This window comes from Aethalodelphis obliquidens, unplaced genomic scaffold, assembly GCF_003676395.1.
Source record: "Aethalodelphis obliquidens isolate GAN/ISIS:26980383/991018 unplaced genomic scaffold, ASM367639v1 scaffold3, whole genome shotgun sequence".
In the NCBI taxonomy this organism is placed as follows: domain Eukaryota; kingdom Metazoa; phylum Chordata; class Mammalia; order Artiodactyla; family Delphinidae; genus Aethalodelphis; species Aethalodelphis obliquidens.
The window spans coordinates 79,865,945-79,886,070 of NW_020837947.1; the positions used below are offsets into that span (position 1 = coordinate 79,865,945).

General features: G+C 39.4%; 1 protein-coding gene across 2 annotated transcripts in view; it reads right to left on the reverse strand.

Annotated features, from left to right (window-relative positions):
* The window catches only part of RIMS1 (regulating synaptic membrane exocytosis 1), a 471,448-nt gene that overhangs the window by 213,603 nt on the left and 237,719 nt on the right, over positions 1-20,126 (reverse strand). For both annotated transcript variants that reach the window (XM_027092571.1, XM_027092566.1), the window contains 2 exons: positions 5,031-5,371; positions 322-1,184 (listed from right to left, as the gene is read on the reverse strand). In XM_027092571.1, the coding sequence (XP_026948372.1) occupies positions 322-1,184; positions 5,031-5,371 (1,204 nt within the window). The remainder of the gene's footprint in view (positions 1-321; positions 1,185-5,030; positions 5,372-20,126) is intronic.

Consider the following 20,126-nt stretch of genomic DNA (forward strand, 5'->3'; position numbering starts at 1 on the left):
CCCCGCTCGCGCTTCGGATCCCGGCACACACGCCCCCAGCCCCGCACGCACGCCTCGGATCCCGGCACACGAGCTCTCGAGCCCCCCGCTCGCGCCTAGGATCCTGGCACACACACCCCAGCCCCGCACGCGCGCCTCGGATCCCGGCACACGCGCCCCCGAGCCCCCCGCTCGCGCTTCGGATCCCGGCACACACTCCTCCAGGCCCACACGCGCGCCTGCATCCCGGCACACGCGCCCCCAGCTCCGCGCGCTGACCTCGGATCCCCACACCCGCGCATCCAACCCCACACGCGCCCGAGCCCGCGCGGCGCCGCTCACCCTTCTCGCTGACGCTCTCGCTCTCTAGCTCCACGTCCTCGCAGCTCGTGTACTCCGGCGTGGACACGCCTTCCTCCTCCGAGCTGCTCACCGACATCTGGCGCCGCTTGCCGCCCCTCTTGGCGCGATGCGGCTTGGGCGGAGACGGCCGCACGGACTCGGACTGGTCGGAGCTGAGCGAGTCGTTGCGCAGCATGGTCTCCACCTTCTCGCGCTTGGCCTTGCGCACGAGGACGGCCGCGCCGGGGTCCAGGCGGCTCTGCTTCCGGAGCGGCTCCGGGGCCCTGGGCTCCGGGGCGTCGGCGGGGCCTGCGCCGGGCCGGGGCGCCGGCGGGCTGGGCTCGGCGAGCGGCTGGGCGCCCGACGCCCGGGCCTCCGCGGTCCTCTCGGCCGAGTAGGCGCGCGGCGAGGCGGGAGGCGAGACCCGGGCGGCGTTGGGCGCGCGCGGGCCGGGCCTGCCCTCGGGCCCAGCTGCCGCCTCGGTGCGCGGCAGGGCCACGTCGCTGTGGCGCCGCTCGTGCCTGGCGCGGGACATCCGCGCGTGCATGCGCATCTGCTGCTCCTCGGGCGGCGGCTTGACCGGGTACCGCGCCAGGTTCGGGTCGCTGCGGTACCGGGTCTGGTACTCCTCCTCCTTCCTCTGCTTCTCGGCCTCCACCGCCGGGCCGTTCTCGCGTTTCTCTGGCACGTCGGGGTAGTCCTGGGACCGGCCTTTCTCGAGCCTTCGGCTTTCCCGCCTTTCCTTGCGCTCCCGTTCTTCCGTGGGCCCCTCCGCGGGCTGCCCAGAGGCCCTGGGCGCGCGTTTCCGCTCGCCCTTCGGGGCGCCTTTGCCATTCTGCTCTGCGAGCCCTGGGGTCTTCTTCCTGTGATGCACAAAGGAACGTCCAGAAGGAGAGCAATGTGTAAAGCTCAAGGCGAAGACCAGACTCCAGAAGCATCCTTGGAAATAATTATTTATACTTCGATGTTTAATTAAAAAGCGAGGTGATAAAAGAACTACATCAAACCTGTATATCTGAGTAGCTTTCTAAATAAGGCTCCTTTGTCTCACAGCATATTCCGGGCCTTCACAACTGGCTTTCAGACTTTAAATTCTCTATAAATTAACTAGATCATTTTAAAAATCAACAAATTAATTCAGTAAATGAACAAGTTTTATGAACCTCTGCTTGTGAATCAAAGACTTTAAAATGTTCTCGATAAAAATAATATAGGTAATAATCGAGGAGTAAACGGTAATACGTACATATCAGTTCAAAACGATATATATATATATATATATATATATATATATATATATATATATATACACCTGATATATATTTGGGCAAAATGTATTAACAATCTCTTATTATGACTGAAACTTTTAAAGAAACGTGAATCCAAGTGTGTCCATTTCAGGAATCAACTCCAATAGCACTTCCTCAATAGTAGAACGCAAGTACTTTTTATGAGATTATGTGCACCCCACCACTTTTTAGGGAGACGGTTAGGAAGAATAAATGGCTGAACCTTAGCCTTCATTTTACCTTCCCCAGGCAAATACAATAGAAATCTTGAAATTTTTGAAATAATTTTTACTTTTTCCTCCCTCTCCCCATCCCTGGCCTTCTCCCTCATTTCAGAAAACAGTCCAAAATGTATAGCACAGGGAACTGTGTTCAACAACCTGTGATAAACTCTAATGGAAAAGAATATGAAAAAAGAAACCCGTTTTGTGTCCTACTTTTCTCTCCATCCTCTGGGAGGCAGTGGCAAAGATAAAGTAACGGAAGAGGGTTTGGCAGTCTGAATCTTTAAGCTATACTGTTTAAGATACCCCTTCCAGCCCTTCTGTACACTGGAGTCCATCTGATTTGGGAAAGTCCCAGCATCGACCCCAGAAGTTACAAAAAGGGGATACCTCAGCTAAGCATTCAGGCACTGTATGCTGTACTATGCAACTAAAATGGGGGCAACCAAGGCTCTTTTTGGAATCCCGAGGTCCATAGAGAGGGCTTTCCAGAGAGAACATTGTTTGATTGGAAGTCCAAAAGCAGAATTATGAACAAAATTTGAGAATAATATACAAGATGGGAAAAAGTAGGGCAGTTTCTGCTGTGGTTTTTCCAAAGTAGTAGTTGCTAAGCTGTGGGGTCAGTTTGAAGAGGGTCTGGTGACGATGGAAAGAAAGGGCAAAGGGTTTCCAGTGGCTCAAAATAGCAAAATAGAAGCATGTCCGATGCTGCTTGAGGCATTTAGATTGCTCGGCCCTTTGAAGTGGAAGGGGTTTTCAGGGAGGGAGGAATTGCAAAGGTAGTATTGCCGTTTTCCAGTGTAAGGGGTCTACGATGAATACCATCCATCATTACCAAATAGAGTTTTCATAAGAGTGACGAATGCACTGCAAATTTTAGTAGCTCATTAAGGCAGAGCTGTGCTTGCTGGAAGTTTCTATTGAGTCAGTTTACTTTTTTTTTTTTTTTTCTGAAATGCTGATAAATGACACTTACCTTGCAGAGTTTGTGTGAGGATTAAAGGAGACACCATCTGTGAAAATCCTTTATGAAAGGATAGAGTATTATGCAAATGGGACTTCTCCAGTCTCTCTGATTCTTTGCTTCACTGAATAGGCCTTTTCTCACCTCTACCTTAATTGTTCCATTCCCACTAGCTCCTGATGAGTGTACAAAGTAGGACCACGAGTTCTTCAGTAGTTTAAACAGACGGCCATTCCTTCTGTCTTCCTTCTCTCTCTGAAGCAGGCCAACCCTGACTGGTACCCGGCTCTCCTTGCCTTTTCCTCCAGCCCCACGTCCTCATTGTTGTCTTAAGTATTTATAGAATCAGAAAGGCTATTTGCGCTTATCAGTCTTTTGCAGATTTCATCAGAAAGCCTCTTCCTGGCCCTTACTCTTAAATTCTTCGTAGTTTTTCACCCTCTGTCTGAAACAGGACTCATATTTTCCCTTTAGAGATTTTACATTCCCCAATTCTTCCTCTTCTTTAAAAGAGATCATCTTTTCTGAGCCATCCTGAACTGCCCCTTCGATATCTTCATCTCCCCTTAACTCAGCAGTTTCTCACCAGTCCTGCCATCACTGAAGTGGCTCTTGTCGTCTTCCTGTCATGGCCTTTCCTGTTCCGTCTGCCCACCACACGTTCCTGGCTGTCCTATAAACCTGAATTCATAAGACACTCCTCTTTCCTGTGGCTCCCAAAGGGCTCGTGTTTGTATTTTCTAGCTCTGATCACATCACCTTTCTGGGCCAGTTCACCGCCCGGGGCTCTGTCTTCTCTCGGAGATGGCGTGGTCTCTTCCCCAGGATCTGCGAGAAAAGGGACCCTGTACAAAGCATCTTTATGCCCTCTGGTTCCTGGCGGTGTTCAGTGATGGTAAACACACGGCGGCTACTGGCTGCATTCACTGGAGGCCACCCAAGGGCCAGCTGCTGAGCACATGTGCTCATTCAACCACTGCAAGGTGCCTGTGACCCCTCGTGGCAGAGCCAGGCCTGGAATCCAGACCTGTTCAGCTCTGAAGTCTTTGATCTTACTGTGTGGGTTTTGTTTGAAAAAGATAGCAGAAGCCTTCCGTGGATCCTACCCTCCCACCCAGTGGAATAAATAAGGGTCACACAGACAAAAAGTAGCCACGCCTAGTGATAACCGTCTGGTCCCCCAAACTCACAGCCTCGGGAAGAAAAGGGCCACGTCCTCCTTGTCAGCACTGTTGCCTAGTGCACGGCATCCTGTCTGGTCACAAATCCACTGTTTTTTTTTTTTTTTTTCTTTTTGCGATAAGTGGGCCTCTCACTGTTTTGGCCTCTCCCGTTGTGGAGCACAGGCTCCGGACGCACGGGCTCAGCAGCCATGACTCATGGGCCCAGCCGCTCCGCGGCATGTGGGATCTTCCCGGACTGGGGCATGAACCCGCGTCCCCTGCATCGGCAGGTGGACTCTCAACCACTGCGCCACCAGGGAGGCCCAAATCCACTGTTTTGAATGAATGACTCAATAGACAAATTGAAATAATCTGATCATGTTAGCCCAGGCTTACAATCCTCCGAGTCTTTCCATTATTTCTAAGATAAAGTCTATGAAATTTAACCTGGCTAAAAGGCCCAGTGTGACCTAGGCACTCAGACCCTACCAATCACCTCTTCTCCACTCGCTCCCCTTCTCTGCTACTCACCCTCGAGCCCATAGCATCTTTCGGGCTGTCCCACCGGCCTTGTTCCTTCCGGCCAGGTGCCAGCGCCCTTACCTGGAGCACCCATCCCGCCCTTCACCTGGCTCATCCCTAGTCACCTTCAAAGCTCAGCGTAAAAGAAATGTCCTCTAGGAAGGCTTTGCTGACGCACCCACACAACCTCCAGTGGGTCAGTCCCCCATCCTCTTGTCTCAGAGCACACTTTCAACTACAGAACTCACTCAAACAGTAAATAAATGGTCCAAGAGCTGTTCTCAGTTCAGGGTTGGAAGTTAGTAGTGCAGGTGGGTGACTGAGTCAGATGACTTGTTTACATCCGTGCATGAAAGACAAGCTTCTCGGCAAAGGTCTCCTAGGGAAGGATACATGCTAGACAGAGACAGCCCAGGCCCAGTGTTGCCTTCCTCATGGGCCTGAGAAGTACCCCTTCCACATAGCCTAGCAGTTAAATTCTTGAAGATGGCTTTGCTCTCCATCTAAGACTTTGCCTTTTGCTTAAGAGTTGATGACCTCTTACCTGTCTCTGGGAGGCTCACTTCTAGACCTGAAAGAAGCCTGCTTCTGCTCAGGCCTCCCGGCTTGCTGCGAGGGCTCAGCCCCCTTTCTCCTGTCGGGCGGCACGCTGTGGGGAACCTGGTCCTGGGGAGAGGCAGTGGCTGTGCTCAGGGGGGTCTGAGACCTAGATCGCTCCTGCAGCCTGGATTTCTTTTCTCTCGGGGCCTCAGAACCAGCGCCTGTAGCTGTATCGCTGAGGGTTCCATCCTGACTTGCCTGCTGAGGGCCGCTTCCGAAGAACCACGCCCCCGATTTGGTTAAGATTTCTTGTTGCTTCCGACACAAATTGCATACCCACATCACCTATTTGAAGAAGAGAGAACGATATCAATTCTTTGCACTATTTGGAAATTATTTATTTTCATCACACTAAAATATCCCTTAAGGAAGAAAGAATGGTTGTCATCTTTATATTTATCCTTGTACATGTCTCATGAAAATGATCTTTGGACAAATCACCGTCAAGTATATGAATGCCTGGACCGAGATGCATCTGAAATCATAGACTTCTGGTAACCAGGATAGAGTTTTGCTTGGCATTTCTAACACTATGATTCTGAGTTGCATATTACCATGTGTCCATCACATTTTGAATGACTGTCTTTGAAGTTTCATTTAAAATAGCTTAGTAAAAATGGTCTGAGCAGGGTAGTCGATTGATTAGAAAAATGTTGTAGGGCACCATAGAATTAATATTTATGTACATAAACCTCAGTGTGTCGTAGGATTTAGAAGGATCTACTCAAAACCCATCCATTATTAAAATCAATATGACAAGATATTTACGTGGAACAAACAATGAAAGGTAGGCACAAAAGAAAAGGTCAGGCTGTATATTCTCTCTAGTTTACCAGCAATCAACTAACCTCAGCTAGAAGAGCTATTTCGGAGCCATCATTTGGAAACACATCAGCTGATAAATTATAAGATGTTATCGCCACTTAAAATAAATCTGTATAGCTGCTCTCCTCGTGGTGACACTTACAACGAATGTAATAATGGGGCCGATGATGGTAACAGAAGTAATGAATAATACAATAATAACAGCAACGCCCGCCTCAGTGACTTTTCTTGGATCGCACTTCAGTTTTTCCTTTGCATTTCAGAAACAGCACCTCCGGGAAAGGCTGATTACCAAACTCTAGGTCCTCATTTTCACTAATACTGACTCAGTCAGCAATTGTGCAAACATATCACGTAAGGATGAATAAATCCTCGAAACATTAAGTGAGAAACAATATAAAAGAGGAAAAGAAGAAGCATTGTTTAGTTGGCGAAAAGAAGAAAATGTACTCCTGAAAACGTTCAGACGGATACAAAGAAAACTATCACTTGTTATTGTTTACAAGACAAAATAAAAGCTAAAGTGAGAATAAGAAAAAGACAGAGAAAATATATTTTTAAAAAGGAAAATATTGCAGATGAACTGTTAAGAATTGCTCCCTTCCAAGCAAGAAAATTCAAATGAATTTTGAAAACTAAGACCAGCAGAGAGATTTGCTATAAAATGTTGAAGATTGATTATGCTTAACTCATTCCTCTACACTTCCTCGGGTTATGAAATGAAGACAACTCGGTCCACAAAAGCAGTTAATTATAGCATCTGCACAATGTATTAGATCACAGACTTCCCATTTAACGAGATGAACAATGCATTGTATATGCCTGTATCAGAATACAGGATCTATGGAATGGAACTTCAATTTAACATGCTTGCCAAATATGGCTATACTATGCACAATGTATTAATACCACCACCTCTTAGATATCATTAACAAGGTCCCTCAGAAGTCCTGATTGATTGAGAGTGGACGTATCAAAGATGGCGATACCTTAGGACCAGAACTTCCATCAACAGTGACACTGAGTCTCCTCCGCCCAGACCCTGGATGGGGACAGGTGATGTGCTTCCTCTTTGGCTGCCTCTTTGGTTGACAAGACAGTGATGCGGAGGTCTGAATTCATGGAGTTCAAGGAGATTGGTATGAAACTTTGACTATTTTACAGAAACGAAGTACACATTAAATTTTTATGTATTACACTAATAATAAGCAAAATACTACTCTTTATCAAATTAGGTCCTTTTCTACAAAAATATTAAAGTGTATTTAGGATAAATATGAATTTCCTTCAAAACCATACAGAACACAACAAAATTTACAATTATTACAAAAGTTTCAAAATGGAATTAAGCTGAATAAAGAGGCAGAAAAAAGAAGAAAATATGCACTTCTGCATATTTTCTAGAAAGTTGTTATCACAATCTTAGCTTGAGTGTTTCACAGTTTTAAGTGCTATAAAAATGGATCAATAGAAGGTAATTGCCAGATTTGTGCAGACTCCATGTTTTGAATATGTTACAAGTTTTGAATATGTGCTGCAGGATTGATAAAAGCAAACAAAATATAGTTATTATTTATTTTAATAAGTTAAAATTACAATTAAATTGTAATTAAATTAAATTTTAGTTAAATTTTACAATTCACTTCATTTCATTTTTAATTTATTCAAAAGGTTACAATTAGTAAAGAAGAAGCAGCTGTTTTGATTAATGCATTTAATATTATTCATTCTTTTAAATCTGTGATATTTCCTTAATTTTTGTAGAGTTTTAACACTTAGGAAAACTATTGTTTAATTCCAAATTTTCCTATGTATTATCTTTTTGTGCACCATAATATTTTTAGATTTGTATTTAAGAATTATAAGTGTGGTCAACCTATCTGCCAATTTGAAAGCAAAGTTAACTGTAAAAAAGTTAAAATATTTTTATTGAAATACTACCTCCCAATATCCATTATTAGTTATATAAATTAGTCTTGCCACAAAGTTTACAAATGAAAAAGAAATTGCTTATATGAGATGTAAAAAAATATGAGATTACAATAGAATATTAGTCATACCTTTCAACACATTTTGTATCAAACATTGCAGACATGTATAAAAATGAGCTAATTCGTTGCTGAGAAGCAACACAGTTATGTGTGTGAGATAGGTTTCCACTGTCTCATAGTAGATGAGATAGTGGAAAATAGTTGATGACAGAGGAGATGAAAATGAATGAGTTCTCTTTGGTGCTTGTTTTGATGTGTGTGTGTGTGTCTGTTTGAGTGTGTGTCTGTGTGTGTGTGTCTGTGTGTGTATGTCTGTGTGTGTGTGTGTGTGTTTCTCCTAGTCTTTTGTTATTGTTACTTCATAGGTTTAATTTTTCCTTTTGGAATTTTATTAAATACATAATATGGATTTATGAAATATAAAATATGATATAAATTGCTTCTTTTTAAAGAGTAAAGCACCCCAATCCCACTGTTCCACTATTAATATTTCAGTTTAGTTTTTCTATACAAATTTAAAACAAATTCCACTGTAACTTGGCATTCTATTTACTCACTTAATATTACAGCATAAATATTTCTATGGATTCTAAATGTTTCTAAAACATTTTAATATTACAAAATATTCTATAGACACTGTATACCATTAGTCTAACCCTTAAACTGCTTACATTCTTTCACATTAATACAGAACTCTGCAGTAAAAAAGTATTGATCAAACTGTTTTCCTATTTAAAGTCATTTATTTTTTAGAATGTATCAGAAAAATCAAATTACTGGGTAAAATTTTAGAGTGCTTTTAAGGTTCTTCTGCTATAAGCACTATACAATAGTTTAGGATTCTTTGTCTATTTTGCAAAATAGCCTCCCAAATGGGTTTTGCCAAATTGTAACCAAAAACCTGACAATATCAGCTCTGGAATTTAAGGTCTGATGATTTAATAATGCCCCCAGACCGTGTACTCTCACTCTCATCAGTGTTTCAGATTTAAGATAATATAATGAGATCTCACCTAAATAATCACCAAAAGGCATCTAACAAAGTCATAACTGTCCATTCAAAAACACCTCCACATAAGCACATACAAGCACACCCTGAGAAGTCCCAATCAACCTTTCTAATTCCTTGTTTTTGTCTTTGTGCCTTTTTTCCCCTATGGATAGTTAATAAATCATTTAAAAAAACAAACAAAAACCTAGAACATTAAAGAGAAAGGCCAAGATAAATGTAAAGGAGAACTGACTTTGGAAAAGTAAGAGATAATTCCAAGAATAGAAAAGAAAACTTAAAATGGTGTCTAATTAGTGTTCAGATACCAGAACAAAAAGAGCTCTTGAAAAACAATACTAAGATTGTCAACAACAAAAAACGAATTTCAAAGAAGGAGTTTATTAAAAAGTCAAGAGATAAAAAAATATGAGACAAATTCCAGCTAGTTCCAAAAAGAGAGAACAGAACATAGCAGAGAATGAATTTTGCAAAAATAATAGGAGGCAAATTCCCAGAGTGGAAAAAAGTCACTGCATTTTAACAAAAAGAATGGAAAAAGAAACCACAAAGAGACAACATTGCTATAAAATTTCAATACACCAAAGATAAAGAGAAGATCCTAAAATCTTCCAGAAAGAAAAAGTCAGATCCCTTTCAAATAGAATAGATCAGATTTCTCATCAGCAATATTGAATGTTTGAAGACAGGGAGAAATACCTTCAATGTTCTTGGGGAAAACATTGGAGCCTGCAATTCTATAGATAAGCAATTCATCAAGCAAGTGTAAAAGCAGTAAGCAGTATTTTCAGCATTTGGAAGAACTTGGAAAATTTACCACTCACACAGCCTTCCTTAGCAAAACAAAGTCTTCCAAGAAAGTGGAGGAAATGGGATCTAAGAGCAAATGGTCATTTGCAGAAAGAGCAGTTAGGGAAGTCCCAGCGTGAACAGCCCCTTCTGGAAGCTTAAAAAGAATCTTGGAGCAATAGTGCTTTGTGACCACCTAGAGGGGTGGGATAGGGAGGGTGGGAGGGAGACGCAAGAGGGAGGAGATATGGGGATGTATGTATATGTATAGCTGATTCACTTTGTTATAAAGCAGAAACTAACACACCATTGTAAAGCAATTACACTCCAATAATGATGTTAACAACAACAACAAAAAAAGAAACTTGGAGCAAGAGGATGAGGCTCCTGGAATCAGGATTTCAAGAGTGAGAATAAAATATCTGAGAAAACAACAGCAACAGCAACAAAGGACCTCATGGAATGCACAGTGTAGTTTACATAAAGAAACTTAGCTGGCTAAAAGAAGAACCCATTTGCATCTGAAGGTAGGAACATTCTCCACCAAGTGGAACAATGTATTGGCCCCCTAGAATATCATGCATAATCTAAGCCCACCACTCAGCTCTATGGTGGATAAGAACTGTATTATTTCAAGTTGCAGATGTGCCTGGTGGAGGAAATGAACTAATGATTAGGTGGAAGGACAGAGGGGTGTCTAAATGAACCTTATCCTTCTCTGTCACAGCAAGAGTATACGGCTGGGAGCAGCGTTTACTAGCCCGGAATTTAGATGCTCGATTGTACTTTGTCTCTCATGAATAAACTTGCAGTTGGGAAAGAATATACTTGCAGAGGATTCTTATTTTTGATATTGATATAATGCTTTCTTCTTTGTATTTCATTTTTATCCACATATACATAGTTACATAGACAGGTATATGCAGTTTGATGTCTAGTGGTATATTTACCTTTCAACTATACTCATAATATATGATTAAAAGTAGAATGGCATACCATGATCATTAACTGCCATTTATTGATAATTTTATCACTTCTGTTCATTTCCATGTTACTAATGAGAATGAACGTTTTTCTCAGTGTTTTCCAGATGTTCATTAAGATATTGACTGCCCCAGCCTTTTGTGTCTTTATCAATTGAATTAATACTATTTTCCTACTTATTTTAATTGATTTAACTCTTTGAGAGAAAGAGTTTTCATATTGTTACTTGTCATTTCAATTATCTTTCTCTTTGTCAATAAAATGTTTTTTCATTTTATACAGTCTAATCTATTGTGCTCTTCCTTGGCAATTCTTCTGTTGTACTTTAGCCCAGAAAACGCTTTGATAAATATTCGCTTTTATTTTTATTGACTAAATACGGTTGAACATTTTACAATTTACTCCTTGGTCCCTCAGAATTTACTCTGATGTGTGACAAGAGATAGGGATCTAAAGTGGGTGTTTTTTTCCCTCATAGCTAACTACCTTAACATGATTTACTGGATAATCCTTCATCACACGACCAACCTTCAAAGAAGACTATGTGTCTAGAGTTAAACAGCACAGGTTCGAATCTCAGACACACCACTTCTTTGCTATTTACTCAGGTCCCCTCCCTAACACAGTGCCTCATCAGTAAACTGAGGATCTAATAGCTCCTAACTCACTGAGATGTTTGGGGCATTAATGACATAATTTATCTGAATCGCTCAGCACAGATCCTGACAGATAGTAAGCGCTTATGAGGCACTAATAACATGATAATGCCTAATTATTACTAATAATTACCATCATCATTACTTTACTAATCATACATATAAAATCTTTTAGGGGATTTCAACTGCATACAAAGCCAGCAAGATAAATTTTGTTCCTACAGAGATACAGACGTATAAATGCGAACGTAATTCAACCACATCAGCTGCATTACATTATACAGTTCCTACACCTTGAGGTGCTTTCACACAGGCTGTCTGATGGTGTGTCTCTCATTGCTCTTGTCTGTGTAAAAGTCAAACATTTTTCTTATCTTGATTCTGTGTAGGTCACAGCATGTCACCGAACACTCAACACGATGAAAAGAGCAGAACTGGGGAAGTCACACCATCTCTCTATGTTTCAGTTTACTCATTTGTAAAATAGGGAAAGTAATAGTACTGATGATGTCACAGGCTCTGTCAGGATTAAGTGAGTGAGAGAATATATGCAACCGTGTTTAGCACACAGAAAGCACTCAGTACATATACAAAAACTCCCTGAAGACGTGTCTTCAATTAAATTAAATTATTCTTTATTTTCTGTATAAAGTGCCATACTCTGCACATATTTCTGATTTAAACAAATATTTCTGTTATGTGCTAGGCATTGTGCTAGGCTCTGGGGATATATCAGTGAACAAAATGACAAAAATCTTGCCTGTGGAGTTTATATTCCAGTGAAGAAAACAGACAAAAACAAAACAAAATAGTAAACATACGAGGCATGCTGGATAGTGAGAAGTGCTGTAGAAAAAATAAGAACAGGCATTCTGTGTGGCAGTGAGTGGGGTTGACCTTCAAAATGGCTGGTCGGGGAATATTTCACTGAGAGAGAGTATCTGAGTATGTCAGGCTGTAAGAACAGCAAATGAAGAAGATTTTGAACAGGGGTACGCCTGCTGGTTTCAAGGAACAGCTGGGGCCGAGGCAGTGAAGGTGGTCCGGTGTGGTGGGTTCACAAAGCAACAGGGGTCAGACTGAGTAGGTCTTCGTGAGTCACAGCAAAGACTTTGACTTTCACGATGAGAGTGATGGAAGCTCTTGGAAGGTTTTGAGCAGAGAAACAACCTAACGTGTTTTATGCTTTAATAGGATCCTTCTAGCCACTGTGTTGAGAATTAAATGCAGGAGCTCAGTTGCAGAATCTTTTTGAATTGAATTCTAATACTGCTCTTTTCACTCTCTTTAGGCTCATCTTTGCCAGATATGTTTCCTAACCCCTTTAGTTTATCTTTTTGTGTCATTTTGTTGGCGTTGCATCTCTTCATATACAGCACAGGACCGAGTTGTATTTATTTATCTAGTCTTTGTGTTTCAGTAGCATCCAAACATGCACTATCCTTATTTTCTATGTCCTGACTCATATTTTTTCTGGCACTCAGTAACTTTATTGACATTTAATAAATTGTGGTAATTATTATGTCGTAACCTTAATTTAAGGAGCAGAAACTTATCTGTTGTTTGCAAGGAAAGTATCGAGGTACTATGTGTGAGAATTCACAAGTTCAAATTTATCATTTCTAGTGACAGAAAGTGTATAAAGTCTCATAAAATATTCTACTGTGAGTAAAATGACTCCTATTTTAGATATTACCTGGTCAATAGATAGCTGGTATTATGGAAATTCACAGGTAATATTAAAGTACTTTTTATTGGTTTATAACACTATATAAGTTTTGTGTGTACAGTATTATATTTTGACTTCTGTATACATGACTGCATGCTCACCACCAAGGAATTAGTGTCCATGTGTAGCCATAGAATTGACCCCCTAACCCCCTTTCCCTCTGGTAACCAATACTTGTTCTCTCTACCTTTGGGCTTCCTTTTGTTTGGTTTGTTCATTTATTTTGTTTGTTTCTTCGATTTATATTGCACTTGTGAGTGAAATCATGTTATTTGTCTTTCTTCATCTGACTTATTTCACTTAGTATAATGCCTTCAAGGTCAATCCGTGTAGTCATGAATGGCAAAATTTCATCTTTTTAAATGAATGAGTAATATTCTATTCTATATACACAAAACACATCTCCTTTATACATTCTTCTGTTGACAGGCACTTAGATTTTTTCCATATCTTGACTATTGTAAATAATGCTATGATGAACATAAGGGTGCCTGTATTTTTTCAAATTAGTGTTTTGTTTTGTTTTTTAATCTTTGAATAAATGCTCAGAAGTGGAATAGCTGGATCATGTAGTAGTTCCAGTCTTAATTTTGGGGGGAACCTCTATACAGTTCTCCACAGTGGCTGCACCAATTTACGTTCTCACCAGCAATGAATGAGGGTTCCCTTTTCTCCACATCCTTTGATTTCTTTTTTGACCCAATAGTTGTTCAGTAGCATGTTGTTTAGTTTGCACATTTCTGTGATTTTCCATCTTTCTTCTTGTAGTTGATCTCTAGTTTCATAACTTTGTGATAAGAAAAGATTCTGGATATAATTTCAATCTTCTTAAATTTATTGGGACTTGTTTTGTGTCCCAAAATATGCTCTATCCTTAAGAATGTTCCATGTGTGCATGAAAGGAATATGTATTCTGTTGCATTTGGATGGAATGTTCTGTACAAATCTATGAAGTTCATCCTGTCTAATGTTTCATTTTAGGCCTCTGTCTCCTTGTTAACTGTCTATCTGGATGATCTATCCATTGAGGTAATGGTGATCCTATACTAGGTGCATATATACTAATCACAGTTATGTCTTCTTGATGAAATGTCCCCTTTATCCTTATGTAATGTCCATCTTTGTCTCTAGTTACATTTTTTTGGCTTGAACACTGTCTTCTCTGGTATAAGTATGTCTACCTCCACTTTCTTTTGGCTGCTATTTGCTTAGCATATCATCTTTCATCCATTCTCTTTGAGCTTATGTTTGTCTTTAGAGCTATAGTTCAATCTTGTTTTTTAATCCATCCAGCCACTCTGTGTCTTCTGACTGGTGAATTCAATCCATTTATATTTAGGGTGATTATGAAATGAGAACTTAGTATTGCCATTTTATTTTTTCCTTTCTGTTTGCTCTATATCTCCATTGATTCTTTTTCCTTCTGTTTTTGTCTGCCATTTTAATTTGGTGATTTTCTATGATTTTTTTCAGTTTCCTCTTTTTTAGTGTTTTCTCGCTCTGCTCTGGATTTATGTTTTGTGGTTGCCATGAGATTTCTATAAAACATCTCATAGATAAAGTCGTCCTTTTTCTACTGATAGCATTCATTTTCATTTGCCTATATGGATCTTAACCTTTTTTTCTTCCCCTTTTATGTTTTTGTTGTCTCAAAGTATCCTATTTTATGTTGTAAGTTTGTTACCAAATTGAAGTAGCTATAATTATATTTAACGCTTTTTTCCCTTTAACCTTTACACTATAATCAATTGCTTAACAACATATTCTGATATAGAGTTGTAATTTTCTGCTTTTGTCTGTCGATTTATCACCTTACTAAAAGTTTTGTATACTTCTGCTTTTTCCTTTCAGGTAGAAGAGCTCCTTCCAACATCTCTTGTAAGGCACATCTAGTGGTGATGACCTCCCTCAGCTTTTGTTTGTCTGGGAAAGCCATTACTTCTCCTTCATACGGGTACCTTTATGAAGGGTAACTTTTCTGGATAGAGTATTCGTGGCTGACAGTTTTTATCTTTCAGTATTTTGAGAATGTCATTCCACTCTGTCTTGGCCTATAGAGTTTCTGCTGAGAAATCTGCTGTAGCCTAAGGGCAGGTTTCTTTGTAGGTGATGATCATTTTTTCCCTGGCTGTTTTAAAATTCTTTCTTTGTCATTGACTTTCAATAGTTTTAATATAATGTGCCTTGGAAAAGGTCTTTTTGTATTGAGATAATTAGTTGTTCTCTTAGATTCATGGACTTGTATATCCAGTTGCTTCCCCCAGGTTTGGGAAGTTCTTAGCTACTATTTCTTTAAGTAAACTCTCTGCTCCTGTCTTTCTTTATTCTCCTTCTGGGATACCCATTATCCTAATGTTGCACTTCCTAATAGAGTTGGATAGTCTTGCAGAATTTCTCCTTTTTTAAAAATCTTAATTCTCTTTCCTCTTCTACAGGTATCATTTCTAGATTTCAATCTTTGAGCTCACTAATTCTTCCATCTGGTCTGCTCTATTTCCAATGCCTTTAATGCATTCTTTATCTCCTTTATTGAGGTCTTCAGCTCCCAAATTTCTGTTTCGTCCTTTTTTAGAGTTTCAATCTCTTTGGTAAAGTATTCTTTCTGTTTGTGAATTTTATCCCTAAACCCATGGAGCTGCCTAAGTTCTTGCTCTTCTGCATTTCTTCCTCCAATGGGCTCCATGAGAGATCACAACTCCCTTAACAAAATATTTTTGAAGCTTATACAATAAATGGGCATTTGTTTAATAACTTATACTCATGCCTCCTAGATTAACACAGTATTTGCATTATAAAACATGCAAAACATAAATTTAAATGAATGAGATAAAATATAATAGAATTTGAATTTTATATTGTACCCAAATAAAATTAGAAAACACTAACAAAAATTCTGGGAATAGCCTAATTTTGGAAATTAAGCAACACGTATATAAATATGTGAAGGTCAAAGAATAAATCACAAGAGAAATTAAAATGTGGTTTTTGATCTGAATGATAATAAAATACAACTTATTAAAATTTCTGAGATGTGGCTAAAGTACTTTTTAGAAAATTATAGCTTTAAACACTCTATTCCAAAAGAAACAATTATAAAATCAATGATCTAAGTTTTCACATTAAAACAGACAAAATTAATAAAATTAATTAACAAGAATAATGAAATATAGAATAAAGAAGAGAACAATAGAGATTAAAGTGGAAATCAGTTAAATATAAAATTTAAAAATCAATAAAACCCAGATAAGATCAATGAAATCAGAAACTGGGTTATGATACCTCTTATACATGGAATCTTAAAAAAAATGATACAAATGAACTTATTCACAAAACAGAAACAGACTCACAGACTTAGAGAATGAACTTATAGTTACCAGGGGGGAAGGGTGGGGGCAAGGGATAGAGTAGGAGTTTGGGGTTAACATGTACACACTGCTATATTTAAAACAGATAGCCAACAAGGACCTACTGTATAGCACTGGGAACTCTGCTCAATATTCTGTAATAATCTAAATGGGAAAGGAATTTGAAAAATAGTAAAAAAAAAATTTTAAATAAATTTTAAAATTAAATTAAATTTAATTAAAAAGAAAAGCTGTAACATTCATTTCAGGGATCAGCTTCTATTTCAAATGTGCCTAAATGGAGAGTTATACATTTAAAATGTGGACTATTTTCGTGTAAGGGAAACAAAATAAATTGCACTGAGACCCACTTAAACATAAAAAAAAAAAAAAGAAACTGGCTCTTTGGAGGGAGTAATAAAATTGATGAACATCCCACTTGACTGATTAAGAAAAATAACAGAAAATAGAATTACCAAAAGAGGGGACAGCACCACAGATCCTAGACTCATTAAAAAGATAAATAAGGGAATATTATGAACAACTTTATGCCAATAAATTAATTAACATGGATTAGAGAAATTCCATTAAAATTCAAACTACCAAAACTGACACGGGAAGAAATAGGAAACATCAATTGCCCCATAACTAATAAAGAGGTTGTATTCATACTTAAAAGACAATGTACAATGAAAATGTCAAAACCAGATATCTTTACTGGAAAATTCTTTTAAACATATTTAAAGATATCAAAATGATATCAATATAACATGACTTTTTTTTACTAAAAAAGAGGAAGATTGACCACTTCCACTTCTGAACTCCTTTTATCAGGTCAGCCTAGCCTTGAAGCTAAATTCCAGATACAAGAAAACCTTCCTGTAGCAAAATAAAGTTAAAAACCACTATCCCTCAAAAACATAGAAGCAAAAAGCTTTAAGAAAAGTTTATCAAATATACAGGAAACCTACCACTAACAGTGCATTTATTGTGAAAGTCGAATGTTTTCTACCTAAGATTGAGAGCAAAGCAAGGATTTCTGTTCTCAACATCACTATTAACCATTGTAATAGAGATCATAGCAAATACAATAAGGCAAAAAGAAATAAAATATAAATTTTGGAAAGGAAAAAGTAAACATATCCTTATGGACAGAAGTCATAATAGTATATACAGGAATTCCTAAAGAATCTACAAAACACTGCTGGAACTAATATCTTGTAGCAGGACACAAATTCAATATACAAAAATAAATTTTAATCCTTAAGGATAAATTTAGCAACTATATGTGTAAAAGCTCTACACTAAAATTTATAAAACATTGTTGAGAAAAAATTTTTGAAGACTGCTGTGGACTGGACTGTGTCCTCCCCCCACACATTCATATGTTGTAGTCCAAACCCCTAACGTGACTGTATGTGAAGATAGGGGCCTGTAAGAATGAGATCGTGGGGGTGGGACCCTGATCCAAAGAGACTAGGATTAATGTTCATATAAGAAGAGAGAGATGAGAGCTTTCCCCCCTGCTCCTGCCTGTGGAAGAACAGAGGGAAAGCCAGGTGGGGACACAGCAAGAAAGTGGTTGTCTCCAAGCCAGGAAGAGAGCTCTCACCAGACCCTGACCCTGCTGACACCTTAACCTTGGACTTCTCAGCCTCATGATAAATAAATGTCTGGTGCTTAAGCCACCCAACCTATAGTAGTTTGTTATGATAGTTCAAGCAGACTAATAAATGGAGACATATATCACATTTAATGATTGAAAAACTCTGCCTTGTTAAGATGCTATTTCTCCCAAATAAGAAGCATGAGTGGGAGACCAGAGGTAAGCAGAGAGAAGTTTGGGTATTTTTTTCCTCCAGTAGTTTAGACAGTGACTTCATCCCTCTATAGCTCCCCTAGGATGGCGCCTCATTATACTGCCCTCCCAGGATCCAATAGCACCATTTCTTCCCCAACTCCTCTAGACCTAGATGTGTTCATGGCTTTCCAGCTTCAAACCATCTCAGTCTCTGATTGGATGAAAGCAATCTGCCTCTACCCTTACTTCCTGGAAGAAGCAAAAGTACTTGATTTTGATGTAATATAACATCATAAAAACCTCAAATTACATCGTAAGTTTTTCATGAAAAGTTTAAAGCATCCATCCAAAACGTACTACATATACCAGGAGGCAATAACACATGAAGAAAGACAGAAAGAGATGAAGACAGAGAGACAGGGACAGGTAGAGAGAAAGAGGAAGAAGGAGAGAGAAACACATAATGGAAACAGACCCGCAGGAGATCCAAATACTGGAGTTGTAAGACAGATATTCAAATATGGTGTTTAATATGTCCAGTAAGTTAGATGACAAGATGAAGAATCTAAACAGAGAATCAGAAACTATACAAGAAGCAAATGAAAATTCTAGAACTGAAAAAGAGTGAACTTAAATAATTAAGAACTCAGTAGATTGGTATCCTTTCCAATTAGAAAAAATAGAAAATAGGATTAGTGAACTCAAATTAGGATAAAATATGCAGGCTGATGTAGGGAGAAGAAAAAGTATTGAATTATAAAATAAGGATGATCATAAGAGAGTTATGAACCATGGTAAGAAGGTTTAGCATGTGTGTAATTGGAGTCCTAGAAGGAGAGAATATAAAGTATGGAGCAGAAGCAATCCTTGAGGCCATGATTTTCCAAAACTAGCTGCTATGGACTAAATGGCTGTGTTCCCTCTATATTCATATGTTGAAGCCCTAATCCCTAATGTGGTTGTATTTGGAGGTGGGTACCTTGATTTTGAACTTCCCAGTCTCCAGACTGTGAGGAATGAATGGCTGTTGTTTAAGCACCCCTGTCCATGGTATTTTGTTATAACAGCCAGAATTGACTAAGACACCAATGAAAGACATAATGCCTCAGAGTCGAGAACTGCTGGAAACCCTAAGCAGAATAAAGACAAAGAAACCAACACCTAAGTACATCAGAATACAACTATAGAAAACCAAAGACAAACTTTTAAAACAGCCAGAGAAAAAAAGAAACATTATTTTCAAAGGAGAAACCATAGGATTGATAACTGACCTCTCAACAGAAGAGTTAGAAGACAGTACAATTATATTTTGGTGATGAAGGAAAATAAATGCCAAATGGAATTCTATAAAAGTGGAAAATGTTGGGCTTCCCTGGTGGCGCAGTGGTGGAGAGTCTGCCTGCTGATGCAGGGGACACGGGTTCATGTCCCAGTGTGGGAAGATCCCACGTGCCATGGAGCGACTAGGCCCGTGAGCCATGGCCACTGAGCCTCCGTGTCCAGAGCCTGTGCTCCGCAATGGGAGAGGCCACAACAGTGAGAGGACCACGTACCGCAAAAAAAAAAAAAAAAAAGTGGAAAATGTCCTTTAAAAATTAAGCCATTCTTCTTTTTTCATTTCTTTCTTTTTTTTTTTGGTCCACTGCAAGAAGGAGGGATCTTAGTTCCCCGACTAGGGATTGAGCCCATGCCCCCTGCAGTGGAAGTGTGAAGTTCTAACTACTGGACCACCAGGGAATTCCCCAAAATAAAGCCATTCTGATTCTAATAAAATGTGAACGTGTTACCAGCTGAAGCACAGAAAAGGATATACTAAGGAGAGGTTTTTAGAAGGAGGAGAAGTATACCAGATGGAAACCAAAATACAGGAAAGAATGCAGAGCAACAATTGGTAAATGTAAATAAATATTTA